At 45.2% G+C, this 17,695-nt stretch overlaps 1 protein-coding gene across 1 annotated transcript; it reads left to right on the forward strand.

The window, feature by feature from the left end:
• The first annotated feature begins 1,123 nt into the window (after window positions 1-1,123).
• Window positions 1,124-15,955, forward strand: LOC128830611 (cell surface glycoprotein CD200 receptor 1-B-like). Its single transcript, XM_054016477.1, has 7 exons — window positions 1,124-1,190; window positions 2,316-2,630; window positions 3,778-4,029; window positions 5,823-5,939; window positions 7,866-7,892; window positions 9,856-9,893; window positions 15,808-15,955. Exons 1-7 carry the CDS (start codon window positions 1,124-1,126, stop codon window positions 15,940-15,942), a joined length of 951 nt encoding a protein of 316 aa, XP_053872452.1. The 3' UTR covers window positions 15,943-15,955.
• Window positions 15,956-17,695: the final 1,740 nt, after the last annotated feature.

Raw genomic sequence — 17,695 nt, forward strand, 5'->3', positions numbered from 1 at the left:
ACATATATAATCCAGGACCATATAGAACATGCCAAGTCTTCCATTTAAAAATTAGTTATAGTTTTTGCATTGAGATATCACAAATATCACCAGTTTCCTTAACAACAAAAATTATGCTCAGCCACAGCTAAATGGATTTTCTTCAAAATTCTCCTCTTCAAAACACATACTTCTAGGCTGAGAATCTGTACTGAAAATTCTCATGCAGCAGGTCATCTTTTAATGAAATTTTAAGCACCTGAAAATAGCACTTTTGAATGAAAGCACCATCTCATCCTTAATGATCAGTACTTCAACATTTGCTTTAATACAGCCAATAACTTGCAAAAGTAATTTCTTTAAAACAGAAGTCTCTTTTTTGCTTGTGGAGTATCATGCATTATATATGTTACTAAATAGCATTAAATGCAACATGCCTTATTTCTCTGAAGAAAATAGGAAATAAATAAGACCTAGTTTAAAAAGTTGTGATCATTTGCAGCAAACAGCTGTCCATTCTGTTCTATTACAGAAGTGGCATCACTCTTACAGAAATTAAAAACAAGGAGGGCTTACCAGCCATTCCCAGGGCTATTCCCATTAATGAATGTAGGTGCCCCCATCAAATGATGTAAAATTAGACCCTGAACATTCTTATACATACATTTGCCTCAGTTTTCAAAATGGGATGCAATGTGTCCAGGTTCTTATTGGCAGAGCACTCTTTGCTGCTTCTTTAGAATATTTGACTGATAAACAGATGCAATAAAAACACAAATTAAAGAGATTTCTATCAGTGAATGGATGGATACTACTACTACTAAATAAAAAAGTCAGCTGTAGAGAGATTGACATTTATTTGTGAAACAAGTTTCTTCATTTTCATGAACGCTTTGTCAAAGCTGGATGTAACTTTTGTTGATGTGCCTTCTTGAGGGGTCAGAAAAAATATCTGAAAGAATCCGACAAAGGGTCTTTTACAGAACATTTATTTTTAAGGGAAGCCGATGATTTGTTTCATGTTCTAACTTTGCTCTTCTCTCAAAACAGGAAATTATTTGGGGGACATACATAGTGACCCATTATTCCAAATCATCGTCATTACCTTCATTTTGTGCAGTTTGCCCTAATCCCCTCCCAACACATGGCCCAGATGTGGCCAATTCTGGCTGAGTTCCTTCTTTTCCTAATTAAAGTGGTTCAAGGGCCAGGTAAGTGTGGAAGATCATTAAATGAATATAATACCGTGAGTTCCAGAGGACTGATAAGTAGTCTCCTCTTTCAACAAACTGTTACTCTAAAATTGACAAGGGGAAACTACTGAATAAAGCAAGCCGCAGTACAAACAAAGGAGAGGCCCTACTACAAAAGAAAAATAAACTTCACAGACAGATTTGGCCAGAAGTAGTGCTGCCACTTAATGTGAAAGCAGAAGAGTGGCACGAATTAGGATTACAGTACACACAATCTTTCTGCACCGCTGGACTGCCGCAATAAGGTGCTGCTGGATAGGACTGCAGCACAAATAACATGAAGGCCCCATCTAGAGTACAATTTAATGCAAATCACCAGGGTTGAAAATTGCAGTATAGACAGGACTTTCCTGTGTCCCCGTAACTGCACTAATGCTGTGGGCAACCTAGGGTTTTTAAGATTGCTACAAGTATGTGATTAGGTTCCATCTATATTACAGAGTTTTTTTAGCTGTGTTATAACCAGGTCCTCTGAGGAATTCCCTTCCTTTCTTGAGTGATTCCCTCACCCTACCACTTTCTCAAAGCCCTCTATCAAGGTGAACAAAATTCCTTGGCAGTAGAGGCTTTCATTGTGACGTTAGCCCACCACCATAAATCAATACAAAGTACCACAAGGCACTGTCTCCATGGCACACCCAATTCCTGACGTCTAGGCAAGCAGGAGACTGGGCATGGAAAATAAACACATATTTTATGTGGCCACACAGAGCACTAACATAGAGTTGCCAGCCCGTTGGAAAAATTCTTGAGCAGTAAGTAAGTGAGAGGAATCAGGCTCCAACTTCATAGTGTCTTTAAATGGTGACCGAGGCCTAGGATCTGCAGTAACAAGGTGCTTCCATAGAAGGTGGGACCAGTGAGGTCAGTCCTGGAAACTCATGTCACCCTGGCACATCTCAAGTTCTCAGCTAATTTTTAAACCATTTACCATAAATATATAGAGAAGTGTCCAGGATGCTGCAGGAAGAGGTTTCAATACAGTATGGGAGCAGAGATGTTTGATCCTAATGAAATTAAAACTCCATAAACTATAATGGCAGCTCAAGTGACGTTTTCAATTCCGCTCTTCTTCCCATGTAGCTGACAGCACAGCATCTGCAGTGGTAGGCACCAAGGCTGTGCTAAGATGCCCTAACACCTCAGTGTCATCTCTGATTTTGGTAATATGGAAAATAAGACCAAAGAGTGAAAGTCACTGCTCGTTGGCATATAGAGCGGATGCCAATAAGACAGACAGAACAAACTGCAGTGAGAGGATGACTTGGGAATCTAGTCCTGATCATGACCCCGCCCTTCAGATTCACCCTGTGAGACTTGCTGATGAGGGTAATTACACCTGTGAAATTGCAACTAGCGATGGGACTTTTTCCCTAGTCTCTGCTCTCACTGTGTTAGGTAAGAAAAACCTTGTGTGTCTTGATTTTTGTTATTAAAATGAAGAAGAGCTCTGTGGAGCTCAAAAGCTTTTCTCTCTCACCAACAGAAGTTGGTCCAATAAAAGATATTACCTCACCCACCTTATCATAATTCATGTCACTTGCTTTTCCTTCTTGGTACTTGCCTCTGAGATAATGGCTAAGCTAGTCTGTCCCCTTCCTCTTCTTAATCTGAGTTTTTCTCTGTCTGGTCAAGGGCAGAATATGTATTGCTGGTGTCTAGTCTGAATAGTTCCATGGGATTCCTTCTTGCCCTACCCACTTCCCTTTCATATTGTCAGATTCTGAATTCTTCCTACGTATTCATAAAAATTCCAGCTGTGATTTTTACCACGCTGTGTTCTCACCAGTCTGTGTTTTGCTAACAGATAGTCAGACCCCTTGTTGTAATCATTGATTCTAAAGCAGAAAGAACCACTGTGATCATCTAGTCTGACTTCCTGTAAAACACAGGCTATAGAACTCCCCTGAAATAATTCCTGTTTGAACTAGAGCAGTGGTTGGTTCCCAAACTTGTTCCGCCGCTTGTTCAGGGAAAGCCACTGGCGGGCCAGGCCGGTTTGTGTACCTGCCACGTCCGCTGGTTCGGCCGATCGCAGCTCCCAGTGGCCGCGGTTCGCTGCTCCAGGCCAATGAGAGCTGCTGGAAGCGGCGCGGGCCGAGGGACATACTGGCCTGCCAGGGGCTTTCCCTGAACAAGCGGAGGAACAAGTTTGGGAACCACTGAACTAGAGCATTTCTTTTAGAAAAGCATCCACTCTTGATTTAAAAATTGCCAGTGATGGAGAATCCTATGCCTTTCCTCTAGCTGCCTCCCCACTCCCCTCTGCCATCATCATCATCATCTTCTGTTTTTGCTGTGATCTTCATGCACAAAACAAAGGGGGTCAAGACTTTCAAAAGCGTCTAGTGATTTTCGGGTGTCCGATTTAGGCCTTTTTAAGGTGTCTTGACTTTTCAGAGAGTGGGAGTTCAGCACATTTAAGGTGTCTCAGTTTGGGCACCCAAAAATCACTAGTCACTTTTGAAGGACTTGGTAGGGGAATTTTTACCTACTGCAATAAAAAAAAAAAAAAAAAAAAAACTGTTTCCCTTCTCTCCTGCAGTCCCTCCTGTGGTGACTCTGACTCATGGTAGCAACGGGGTTGTTGTGTGCCAGGCATCTGCAGGGAAACCAGCTGCAGAAATCTCATGGGCCGAAGGGAATGGTCACAGCACTGAGAACAAAACTCATCACACCAATGGAACAGTGACCACACTCAGCAATATGCCTATGATCAACAGCACCAATGCTCACGTGACCTGCTTAGTTACCCATCCAGCCATGAACCAGACCCAGACTATAGAACTATCATCAGGTGAGTACCACTTCTCTGTAAATGGTCTCTGTTATCTGGTAACGCCATGTACATCTCTACTTTATCACTTCAGACAAGTGCCAGTGCAAATGGTGAGGGCCAAGCAACTTTGTTGAGTTACTTTGATGTGCTACACTGAATATTTATAGGGGTAAAGCTCTAAAGAAACACTCTATAACAATAGACAAATGGCGCATAATCTATCCTCAACTTTCTATAGAATGTCTTGAGCATTCTAGAATGAAGCTGTTGTAATGGCCCCTGCAGCGTTCTTTCTCCTCCTTCACTGATGTAGTGAGAGTTCCCCCTCCTGTTTCAATCACTGGGGGCAGCCACAGTGTCTTAAGTAGCCACAGATTTGTCACATTGGTTTTAGAAGTGGGATTTGAACCCCAGGTGCTGAATTATATCTAGCTATATAGAAAGATCATCTTAGCACAGCCCTTATTTCTGGCTCAGCCAGGAGACATTTCCTTTGGGCTCGTCTGATACAGCTGCTATCTATTGTCTCAAGGGTTCTTGTCCAATGCTTGAATGTGGCAATGTGTAGAATGCAAGGTCAGCCTCCAGACAGAGGTCACCACTAGCTGCTTAGAGTCCAATTCTGGTCTCTGCCAATGAGCTGGACAGGTGTCCACATTACAAACTCCGAACACAGTGGACACCAGAAGACCTTGTCACAAATCTGTCCTTGGCAGAGCACCACCTTCAGGAGTTATATGAGGAGCGCAATTGTGCAGGTCGAATTGCCCCCACCCCAGCAGACACTGTAGGATGTATCAGTCTAACAGGGGCCAGCCCTCAGCCCTCCAGCTGAAGCCTTTTGGCTATTTCAGGGTTCTCAGGGTTCCAGGTGAAGCAATAGGACAGACCACTGTCAGCAAACAAGGTTAAATAAAAAGGAAAAGGAAGAAAACATGCAGGCAGCTTTAGTCAGGATATTGGCCCCTCTTACTTCAAAGGGCCATGGAAGTATTCCAGTCTAACCCAGAGTTCATTGGTCTCTAGTACAAGTCTGTCTCCTTCCCCTTCTTAGCCCAGGGAATCCATGTCTGCCTTCTGCAAGGGCAGGACTCTGCAGGGTGTCAGACCTCTCTCAACAGCCTGTTCCCTTCCCAGGGTTGCCCCCACCTGAGTGGAGGTCCCTCCTTTTAACTCCGCCTCCAATCCTGGCAGGATTTGCATGTGTGGAGGGGCAGAGCCACTGCAGCCCCAAGCAGCTCCTTAACTTCATCCTTGCTGGCCCGGGATTTATATACCCAGTCATAGTTCTTTGTTAGAAATCACAGCAGAGAGACCAAGAACCAAACAGGGCATGAAGACTGAGCTACACTCTCCTCCTGAGAGGACAGTCACTTGTCATCAGGGTTGAAGCACAATGACAGGGTAGTGAGAGGAAGCTTGGTCTGGTGTCTCCAGCACTGAATTTACTTGACTGAAGAGAGACACGGTACACTTGGCATTCCACCCACAAGAATGGATCAGGCTAACCCACCTCTAGGGTGATTCCTGAACACCAGGAGAACCACTGTGATTCTGGGGCTTCATCAGGATTTAACTCTTCCAAAGACACCATGTTAGATGTCCATCTAGTTTTCAGAGGAGCCTGATGTAAGATATTGTAATAAGCTAGTCAGAGGGGAGTGTGTGTGTGTATAATCTTTCTGTCTCATATACCGTAAGAGCAGAGGGAGAACTCCCCTCTCCCTGGCTTGGGTAAAATCCACTAGTTACATAATCTGTGGATTTCTCCATCAAGGGTTATAACTTTCATTGTATCGGTATCTTGGCAGAACTTTCTGCGGACATGACACTTTCACCCATACTCCATTATTTCCTGATATGCACCTCTTCATGTATCGCTGTTGCAGTTGTTGCTCTGATTTTATACCGGACTTTAAAATGCAGAGGTAAGCCATTTGGAACTTAGTCACTTACTGCTTCACGAGGGGTGGAAATGCCCCAGTATCACATTACTGACTCTGCATGTTTACAAGGAAATGTACCTTATCACTGACCTGTTTGGGCAGGTTGGGGTTGGGGGGAAAGCTCAGGGCTCCAGTTACTGACCATGTCCAAGACCTATGAAATGTGCTAAAGAAACAGTGGTGATTTTTCTATAGAACTTTTAAACCAACCCAAGAATTCCACAGCAGAGGTATAATTCTCTGTTAAATTCTATATGTGGCTGAAAGTTTTTATAGAACAGATATTCTTTATTACAAGATGAGGAGTTTTAGAGTAATTGAATAGAACCTCTATTGATTTCATCTGCATTCAATCCTATGGGCTTTGTATTAAGGGCTGTGTCCCTGTTTAGATATACGAAAATGTTTCATTACCTCATGGCTGACTTACCCGGTAGGGGGAAATATCCCTTTATTCTGCCACTGGCCATGTCAGATGATGGAAGTGCCCCACTAACTGGATGGGAGAAGTGCACCTATGCAATCAGTGATTTTTCTCGACCTCTTGTGAATGTTAGATCTAAGTTTGAGGGTATGTCTATACAGCAAAAGCTGTGCATGGGCTAGCCTACTACCTGAGCTAGCTTCAATCCAGCTAGCACAGGAAACCGTAACAGTGAAGACAGTGCCGCACAGGCTTCAGAACAGGCTACTGAGCTGAGTATGTATCCAAGGTCTATGCTGGGCTTGTACTGCCTGCACAGCAGTGAAGACAATGTAATTGTAACCCACGTTAGCTGGATTCAAGCTAGCTCAGGTAGGCTAGCCCGTGCACATGTTGTGTAGACATATCCTGAGACAAGGGGGTTTAGGGTTAAACTATGTCCAGTAGGTGTTGTTAATATTTCCCCTGTATGTTTTAGAATGAGGTCAAAAGGCCATTGAATTTCACTTTCACATCCTGCCAGGGAGGTGGGTGGATGATCTGCCGTTAGGCTTAGCATGTCTCTCTTCTCTCTACAATTTCCATGTTATCTAAACTCCTGTGATAATTTCCTCCAGCCCTGGGGGCCAGATGTGAAACTCCTGCTGCTACTTAAGATGGAAGCCTCCACCCAATTAGACACGTAACGTTTCCAAAGAGAAAATACTCTCTGGATAACCAGGTTCAATTTCTTATTAAAAATAGCAGAGAGGCAGGTTAAGTGACTCCCACAGGTCTATTCACTATGGAATATCCCAGGGCAGAGACCCCAGGTTTGCTTTCTGACTGATACAGTGGTTTATATTTCAAGGGGTCTGTTGCTCATACATAAAAACAGTGTCACAATCAGGATTTGTTACAGCCCATAATGGAGGGCTTTAATGTTTCAGATGTTTCCAGTCACTGCAATTTTAAGACTTAAAATTCTCAACAGTTACCTTTAATCCAGTTTTAACTCCTTTATTAGGGCCTGACCCAATGGCCATGTCAGTCAATGGGAAAACCTCCCATAGACTTCAACACGCATCAGGTCCATATTGAATACACTTGTACTGAAGATGGAATCTAACCTGAGATTGTGCTTTGGTATTGACTGGAATGAAGTCAAATGGTTTCAGGAGTATGATTGGAATAGAAGACAAAGTAGGAGGGGTGAATCAACACTTGGGGGGCTAGTTGGAATGGGAGGTAGCTGTGGCAACAGCTGGAACACAAGAGATGGCTTGAGTACAGTGAAAGCAGAAGGACCATGGATGCAGGAGTACCCAAGTGGGAAGGCTGAGTGAAATGGGAAGTAAGTGGAGTAATATAGGAGAGGCAGAGGGATCTAAGTTACTCTCCTCTTCCAGAATTACTGCTTGTCTAGTTTCTCTTCCCTACTGAATGTGATTCAGATGATTTCCCCCCTCCCCCCGATGTATTACATTGTAGGTGTATTTGCTGAGGCAGGGCCAGAGGCGTGGTGGGGCTGGGTGACAGGCAGCCTAAAGAGAGATGGGGCTGGTAGGAACAGAGGAGGTAGGATACAGTGAGAAAAGGAAGAGGCAGCAGCCGAAAGCAGTTGTCACCAAAGGATTGACATTTGCAATGACATTTGTTTGCAGCAATTTGATAGGTGACTCTCAATGGCATACCACTATGGTGCTTTGCCGATGTGCAAGAATAAAGGGACCATTTTAAAACCAGTTTTTCCCCACCCTTGCTAATCATGTTCAATTCAATATCTGCAAGCTTCTCCGACAGCAGCCTTTAATGTTCACATATTCTTACTTCTACTGGAGTGTCTGAACATGTTATAGAAATGGAAAGTAAAACAATTGCAAACCTGCTGACAATGAGGCCTTGTCTACACTACGAGAGTAGTTCGATTTTACTTAAATCGAATTTTTGGAATCGATATTGCAAAGTCGAACGTGTGTGTCCACACTAAGGACAGTAATTCGACTTTGTGAGTCCACACTAACGGGGAAAGCGTCGACATTGGAAGTGGTGCACTGTGGTCAGCTATCCCACAGTTCCCGGAGTCCCCGCTGCCCATTGGAATTCTGGGTGGAGCCGCAAATGCCTTCTGGGTAAAAAAAAGGTGTCCAGGGTGCTTTTGGGTAACTGTCGTCATCCGTCCATCACTCCCGCCCTCCCTCCCTGAAAGCGCCGGCGGGAAATCAGTTCGCGCACTTTTCTAGTCAGTGACAGCGCGGACGCCACAGCACTGCGAGCATGGAGCCTGCTGCAACCATCACTGCAGTTGTGGCCGCTCTCAACGCCTCGCAACTTATCATACACCTTTCCCTGAGGCAGATGCAGAAAAGTCAGGCGAGGAGGCTACGTCAACGCGGTGATGGCCTGAAGTCTGAGAGTAGCACAGACCTCTCAGAAAGCAGGGGACCCAGCGCTGAGAACATCACGGTGGCAATGGGTCATGTTGATGCCGTCGAAAGGAGATTCTGGGCACGGGAAACAAGCACTGAGTGGTGGGACCGCATAGTGCTGCAGGTCTGGGATGAATCCCAGTGGCTGCGAAACTTTCGCATGCGGAAGGGAACTTTCCTGGAACTTTGTGAGTTGCTGTCCCCTGCCCTGAAGCGCAATGACACCCGGATGCGAGCAGCCCTGACTGTCCAGAAGCGAGTGGCCATAGCCCTGTGGAAGCTTGCAACGCCAGACAGCTACCGGTCAGTCGCGAACCAGTTTGGGGTGGGCAAATCTACCGTGGGGGTTGTTGTGATGCAAGTAGCCAAGGCAATCATTGATGTACTGCTGCCAAAGGTAGTCACCCTGGGAAACGTGGAGGCGATCATAGATGGCTTCGCAGCGATGGGATTCCCAAACTGCGGTGGGGCCATAGATGGAACTCACATCCCTATCCTGGCACCGGAACACCAGGCCAGCCAGTACATTAACAGAAAGGGCTACTTTTCCATGGTGCTGCAAGCACTGGTGGACCACAGGGGACGTTTTACCAACATCTACGTGGGATGGCCGGGCAAGGTTCATGACGCTCGTGTTTTCAGGAACTCTGGTCTGTTTAGACGGCTGCAGCAAGGTATTTACTTCCCGGACCACAAAATAACTGTTGGGGATGTGGAGATGCCTATAGTCATCCTCGGGGACCCAGCCTACCCGCTAATGCCCTGGCTCATGAAGCCCTATACTGGCGCCCTGGACACTGAAAAAGAACTCTTCAACTACCGGCTGAGCAAGTGCAGAATGGTGGTGGAGTGTGCTTTTGGCCGTCTCAAGGGGAGATGGAGAAGCTTACTGACTCGCTGTGATCTCAGCGAAACCAATATCCCCATTGTTATTGCAGCTTGCTGTGTGCTCCACAATCTCTGTGAGAGCAAGGGGGAGACCTTTATGGCGGGGTGGGAGGTTGAGGAAAATAGCCTGGCTGCTGATTACTCACAGCCAGACAGCCGGGCGATTAGAAGAGACCAGCGGGAAGCGCTGTGCATCCGGAAAGCTTTGAAAGCAAAGTTCCTGAGTGAGCAGGGTAACCTGTGACTTTAAAGTTTGTGTATTGAGAAGCTAAACCTGCCCCCATTTCTTTGCCCAGTTAATGTTGACTATCCTATCCAGTTACATACCCCCTTCACCCCACTTCCAACACACGTTTCAAAATAAAAATAGTTCTACTTTGTTAAAGCACACCGTTTTCTTTAATACTGTATTCGCGGGAATTTTTTAAAACTGGGACGCAGACTGTGGTGCGGAGCGGGTGTACTGTAGTGGCGCGAATGCAGCTTCTAAACTCAAGGATTGACAGGCTCCGCTGCGGTGGGATGGTTGTTTCAACGGAGCCTGTCACCCCTCCTGATAGGGACTGTGTGTATGGGGGGGTCTATGTGACTTTGTGGCAGGGGGAGGACGGTTACAGATCCCCTGCTGTGTGGCTCTGTGATCCTGCCTAAGGACCGCCGCTTAAGATCTGTAACTGCCCTCCCCTGCCACAAAGTCACAGAGCAACCCACCCCCCACCACATAACATGAAAACAACCTCCCAGACTAACCAGGGTAACTAGTCACTGCATCACTGCACTATGTATGTGCCCTGCTGCTGTGCCTGCCCCCGACTATATACCCTGCCAAAGGTGACTGTCCTGTCGAATTACCAACCCCCTATCCCCCCCTCCTGCAAAAGAACATGATGGAAACAGTAGTTAACAGAAACGTATTTTTTATTATCAACCAAACATGGAACTGGGAAAGTGAAACTTGGACGGGGGCTTGTGTCAGGCGGGAAGGAAAGAACTTGTCAAATTTTGGGGAATGAGAGCCTTCTGCTGCTCGAGCTCTCTGCAGGGGTGGAGTGAGAGTTAGCAGGGACTCTGCCGCCTCTCCTTCTGTGCACTTTGGGTGAGGGGAGTATGGGACTTGGTGGCGGGGGAGGGCGGTTAGAGATGGACTGCAGCGGGGCTCTGTCCTCCTGCCTCCGTTCCTGCAGAACATCCACAAGGCGCCGGAGCGTGTCCGTTTGCTCCCTCATTAGTCCAAGCAGGGTTTGAGTCGCCTGCTGGTCTTCCTGACGCCACCTCTCCTCCCGATCCATGTTGGCTTGGTGCATTCGGGTCAAGTTCTCCCGCCACTGGGTCTGCTGTGCTGCCTGGGCTCTGGAGCAGGCTATAAGCTCCGAGAACATGTCCTCCCGTGTCCTCTTCTTCTTATGCCTAATCCGCGCTAGCCTCTGGGAGTGTGATGACAGGCTAGGTTGTGAGACAGTCGCAGATGGGGCTGTGGGAATGGGAAAAAGGGAGTGAATTCCTCAGAAAGATAAATGTAGTTGTGAACAAAGAACATAGTCTTTCTCTGTTAACAAGACCATGCACAGCACCTCTCACATGCGCACTCAGCACAAGGTCGAATTCTCGGCCTTCGCATTCAGTGCCTGGGGTCTTCTACAGCACATTTGAGAAGCCTCTCAGGAGAACGGAATTTCTGTTGCAGGCAGACATGGTAAGCCGTAGACTTGTGGCAGCTTAAAACTTTAATATTAGCAATGGCCTCATTTCACATTGAAATCAATGTCGGTCCCTGCTGCCAGCAATTCGGCAAGCAGGAAGTCTGCTCCTGTCCCACACCCTCGCGGCTGTCCCCGGGAACGATCCCTTTCGGCTGCCCCTCTCCCGCCTCCACCGCGTGGCTGCAAACCAGCGGTTACAGTTCTGTAAAGGAACGGCAAAGCAGTCCCAACACTAACATTCCCCTACCTCATTCAAAGCAGGTCATCATGAGCGACATCACCCTCATGAGGATCTCTGACAGCGAGAAAGAGAGAATGCTCCGGGAAAGCCTGCAAAGACCAGGGCCGTATGCCGCCATGCTGTGCAGAGCAATGATTCCAGAGTACTTGATAGTCTCGTGGCGTGGCAACGTGTCCTACTACGGAGGACCCAATAAGGCCGCTCTCCCCAAGAACCTAATGCAGCGGATTTCCAATTACCTCCAGGAGAGCTTCCTCGAGATGTCACAGGAGGATTTCTGCTCCATCCCCGGACATATAGACCGCATTTTACTGTAGCTGCTGTAGCAGTGACTAACCAGTAGAGCGGCTTGGGCAGGACAATCATGCAAAACCGGACATTGCTAGATTTTTTTTCAATAGTTGCACTGCCCATGACTGAACCGTTAAGCTAATCAAACTAATCATGAGAAACCCATTTTTTAAATTGTTAATATTCCTGTTCTGTTACAAATAAATGTTTAGATTTTTACAACACTTACTGGCTGATCCTTCCCCAGATTCTGTGTCCGGGGTAACGGCTGGGGAGGGTTGGTAGGGGATCTCTGTAAGGGTGATGAAGAGATCCTGGCTGTCGGGGAAATCAGCGTTGTGAGCGCTGTCGACTGCCTCGTCCTCCTCATCTCCTTCCTCATCTTCCCCGTCCGCTAACATGTCCGAGGATCCAGCCGTGGACACTATCCCATCCTCAGAGTCCACGGTCACTGGTGGGGTAGTGGTGGCGGCCGCACCGAGGATGGAATGCAGTGCCTCGTAGAAACGGGATGTCTGGGGATGGGATCCGGAGCGTCCGTTTGCCTCTTTGGTCTTCTGGTAGCCTTGTCTCAGCTCCTTGATTTTCACGCGGCACTGCGTTACATCCCGGCTGTATCCTCTCTCTGCCATGTCTTTAGAGATCTTCTCGTAGATCTTTGCATTCCGTCTTTTGGATCGCAGCTCGGAAAGCACGGACTCATTGCCCCACACAGCGATGAGATCCAAGACTTCCCGATCAGTCCATGCTGGGGCCCTCTTTCTATTCTGAGATTGCACGGCCATCACTGCTGGAGAGCTCTGCATCGTTGCCAGTGCTGCTGAGCTCGCCACGATGTCCAGACAGGAAATGAGATTCAAACTGGCCAGACAGGAAAAGGAATTCAAATTCAAATTTTCCCGGGGCTTTTCCTGTGTGGCAGTTCAGAGCATCCGAGCTCGTACTGCTGTCCAGAGCGTCAACAGAGTGGTGCACTGTGGGATAGCTCCCGGAGCTATTAGCGTCGATTTCCATCCACACCTAGCGTAATTTGACATGGCCATGTCGAATTTAGCGCTACTCCCCTCGTCGGGGAGGAGTACAGAAGTCGAATTAAAGAGACCTCTATGTCGAACTAAATACCTTCGCGGTGTGGACGGGTGCAGGGTTAATTCGATGTAACGGCGCTAACTTCGACATAAACGCCTAGTGTAGACCAGGCCTAAAGGAATTCTAACAGTGACAATACAACTGTCAACTAAGCCAAGGAGTTCAGCTGTGTTGAGATGAAAGTTTTTCAACTAATAGCAGAGGAAATATAGATAATAACTACCACGTGTGTGTTGTCCCATCAAACCATTTTGATCTGATGATATCTTATTTTCAGCCTCCTGGTTATCTGGACTGGCAGATGCTACCACAGTAAGTGGAATTTATTCTGATTTTGGACTGACACATCCAGTTTCATTTTAACTTACCTGGTCTCCCACAGCCCCAATATGTCAATTTCTATGTTTTTGTATCATTGTCTATGTGGCTATATATTAATGAAAATGTCTGTGACCTGTATGTTTGTGTCTTTTTTTTTTGTGTATATTTAAAATGCACCAAGTAATTGCATAATTGTAGGCAAGGGATGTAATGCAACATCTGCCATAAAAATATCATAAATTATTTATTAGAAAAATAATGCAGTTTTAAGGTTGAGTGTTTGAATGCACTGACTTTCGTGAGATCAGAATTATGGTTCCCATGGCAACCTTAACTCTGCCCTTGTGTATGTAAGCAGTACACTAGGGTCTTTGATGCCACATAGGCACTGCATGACTAAACAGGTGATCACATCCATAGCATTTTGTTTTCATCTATAGGTATAGAAAAGATGCACTTGCTTTCCCTTATCTTATATTATTTGTCAAGCTGTATTTTGTCACATGGTCCACTTCTGTGTGATTCTGTAATGAAAGGCCCCGTGGTGATGCACACATTCTAGGAGAAAGTGGCAAAGTGTTTGTGGAAGCTAGCACTCTGAACTCTCTGATTTAAAATCTAAATATTGACCTTAGCTTTTAAATATAATTTCCTTCAGTACAATCGAAATACTAGATAGATACAGTGTGAAAATACCTACCGCAGGTTTGGCCCTATTGAAGTTAGTGAAAAAACTCCCATTTACTTCAGTAAGGTCAGGATCTCAGCTCAGGTTTTCATTGTAATTTTGTTGTGGTAGCGATGCCACAGTATCTATAGACCTTACTGTTTTTTACTGTCTAGTTTCAACCATCCTTGTTCAGCAACTCTCTGTCATCTTATTATCTACACAGCAGCTCCCTTAATCTCTACAGATTAATAACATTCAGAATTATTAATGCAGTTGTGCAGGCTGGCAGGGATATATTAAAAACTACGAAGTCTGATGTGGACAGTGAGAAATAGAGGAAGGTAACAAACTGTCTAAACCCTGAGAGGTGAGGAGCACCTGTTGAGCTTGCAAAGCTCCCTTTGGTCAGTGGGAGTTGCAGGAAATAAGTCGGTGTTCAGCTCCTCTCAGGACCTGGCATAAAGTGAGTAAATTACAAATGAAGAAATATCTCCTTATTCAGGGATGTTTGCATGTGAAAGCAGTGAGGCTACCTATAGAACTAAAGGAAAATCTGGGGAGATTTTTCTTTCCTAATAGTTCTATTCCAGGTCTCTGAGAAAGAGCATTTAGGTAAAATTGCCAAATAGTATTTGATTACTTCTTAATGGGAACAACAAGTCTACTTAAGCAGATGCCGTCGTGTTATTTTTGTGCTTAGATTTTTTGTTTTGTCTCACCCTTCTGCTGTTTGTTTGCTCCCAATGCCTTTCAGTAGCAGTGATACATGCAGGTTTGCTTTGCTGCCTGTTCCTAGTGGTTGTTTTATCTCCTTCCATGTTGGTTACTGTTGGGCCATTACTTTGGAGGTCAGTCTGCTGCCCCTGGAAAGCCCATGCACTGTTCCTAACCCAGTGTAGCTAGTATCACTCCCAACTCCCTGGGTCCAATCAGTAGCACAATGGGCTGTGCAGCTTCTCAGACAGCAACATTACTATGAAAGTAAAACAGAGACTTCTGTTCATTGTAAATTCTGCTTAATGATGGCAGTCACCCATCAGGGTGTCCCAAGCAAGAGAATTTCACCATATCCTTAGTTATGTTATACTGTTAGCATCAGCATTTTATAAACAGCTTTGCATGTTACTGTTGCAAAGTGAAGGGGAGTTATTGTATCTGTGAAAAGATGCATGCCAGGCTGACCTTGTATTAAATGTCTGTGTTGTTTACAACAATTCTGGGTGGATGGAAGGACAATGTCTGAGTAGGAGGTGAGTTGGCCAAAAGCCCCAGCAATAACTACACCACAGTTTCATATACCGAGTCATATAGTCTCAGACAAGTGCAAATTTGGCTGTCCTAAACCGTGATATGTGGAAGGGGAACAAGAGATTACAGGGCCTGAACTGAACAGGTCTCATTCTTTCCTGTAATAAGTTGGTAATTTATGACATGATGGTGGTGATGGTTGTTGGTATTATTATAGTGTGTAGGCAGGGGTGCTGGAATAATTTGTATAGTGGGGGTGCTGAGAGCCACTGAACCAAACAAACCCTGTATATGATGGAAACCACTTCAAGTCGGGGTGCGGAGCGCCCCTAGTTCCAACACTTATGTGTGTAGGAACCTGAATCATGGACCAGGTCCTCATTGTGCTGCTGTATTTCTCTCCACCCTCAGGTGTCATCATCTCTGCCCCATCTCTTCATTCAGAGTAAATTGTGATGTAACTTCACATGTCACTGTCCTGATTTCATCCATTTCACTTTTCACTTTGTTCTGTATTTGGGATGTTGTATAAAAATCTGCTTAATGTATTGATTTTTCTTTGTATTGCAGACTAGGAATAACCTCAGGCCTGGGACAGTTAACACAACTAACTCTTCCACCGTGGAAAGTATCTATCAGAATTACAGTGTACAGAACATACATAAAAATATTAATTCTCTAAAAACACAAAGGCAAAGAGTCTAGTCCTAGCTCAGCTATTGTCTGTATCAAGAATATCTAACACATCCTGGGACTGTTCTGAAATGGGGTTAGAAGTCCTGCAGCACACGCGTATACCTGCTCCAAAAGTTCTGTCCTTTTTGTCAGGAAGACTTGGCTTTGATCCACTTTTGCAGATTCCTCTCTGAGTTGCTGAATTACTTTTATGTGATTGGCCTTCAGAAATTGAAGGAGTTCTTATTGTCTTCATCACTCAGGAAAATGGAGGCAGAAAGACAGGTGGGGATCAACATGTTTTAGTAAATTTTCTCCCTTTTTGGATGTCCATAAATACCTTTGTCTGAAATGTTAAGGCCCAAGCTTCAAAAACATTCATCAAAATGTCATGTGTAAGCTTCTATGCATTTTTAGGGGGGAGGGATAGCTCAGTGGTTTGAGCATTGGCCTGCTAAACCCAGCGTTGTGAGTTCAATCCTTGAGGGGGCCATTTAGGGATCTTGGGTAAAAAGTCTGTCTGGGGATTGGCCCTGCTTTGAGCAGGGGGTTGGACTAGATGACCTCCTGAGGTCCCTTCCAACCTTGATATTCTATGGAGCCTTGGGCATGGAAAATGAATACTTGTGTGCCTAGTTGCCAGCCGACTGTGAAAACATGGGAATTACATTTTGACAGTTGCACTACCTCTGGAATCCTGTGGTGGAAACAAATGAAACTAAGGACCCCAAAAACTCTTAAGGATAGGGAGCCCCCCATTGCAGAAATGCAGTACTTGTCTAACTGGCAGAATTAAAAGAAGTTTGACTAGGTCGAAAGAATGGTTTACATTCAGAATTAGCAACATGGGACTGGTAGCAGCTGATTTTATATTATATCCTCTGACTTTTTTTTTTTTAATTCTGATTTGTATAGACCTTGCATATGTAATGATAGAAGCCAAACAAATGCATTTGAACTTGATCTGTAAGTGGGAATGAGTGATGGGCAACATTGAAAAGTTTAGTCAAGTAAACATCTAAAAACCATGAATGTGTGTCTGAATCTGCATCCAAACCTCTTTGGGTATATAGTTATTTGACCACTTAGAAATGTATGGCCATGCGGAACTCAGATATTTGTGTTAGGTACTCAGAGGACTTCAGGACTGAGCAACATAAAAATACAAAGGGCCAGGTTGTGGGCAGCCTGTGCAGGGACAGAAAGGGGAGAAACTTGTTCCTTTACATCCTGGTGCAGCCTTCCTTGCATTTTGGTATGTGGAGCTAAGTGGAGGTAATTGTTGTTGTTTAATATTGGAATGAAAATCTCCCAAGAACAGACTTTGTCATAACTAGAGCTGGTGGAAACTTGGAATTTCCATTCTGCAGATTCCAGTTCCATTCTGATTTGGAATGATATCTAGAAATTCCAAAATTTCCCATGGACAGGACACTCTGAAAAATTTTCAGTTTGGAAAAATCAGAACATTTCTCTTCAGTGGCCAGCTGCCTGCAGAATTCCCCCAGAATCTGGGGTGTCTCCTGTTGTGCAACAAAGAGCCTGAAAGCTCTGAGAGCCTCCGCTTTAGCTGGGGCTGCTTGACTTCCATTTATGGCAGGGCTAGAGTGCCACTGCTAAAGAAACTGCTTCTGAGAACAAGTGACTGTCTGATCAGGAAGTGATCAAGATTCAGGGACAGTATTTGTCATTCATTTGTGATTATTTTTAATATTATGTTTTACTGTATATCCATTTTATTTTGTTGAAGGGAAGATATAACAGTAAGGTTGATAATGACCCC

This window comes from Malaclemys terrapin, chromosome 1 (assembly GCF_027887155.1).
Source record: "Malaclemys terrapin pileata isolate rMalTer1 chromosome 1, rMalTer1.hap1, whole genome shotgun sequence".
NCBI classification, from domain to species: Eukaryota; Metazoa; Chordata; order Testudines; family Emydidae; genus Malaclemys; species Malaclemys terrapin.

Coding starts and splice junctions, on each gene's coding strand:
- LOC128830611 (XM_054016477.1), top strand. CDS start 1,124: ATGGCCCAGATGTGGCCAATTCTGGCTGAGTTCCTTCTTTTCCTAATT. Junction 4,030..5,822: donor GACTATAGAACTATCATCAG/GTGAGTACCACT, acceptor GTATCTTGGCAG/AACTTTCTGCGGACATGACA. Junction 5,940..7,865: donor CCGGACTTTAAAATGCAGAG/GTAAGCCATTTG, acceptor GTATTTGCTGAG/GCAGGGCCAGAGGCGTGGTG.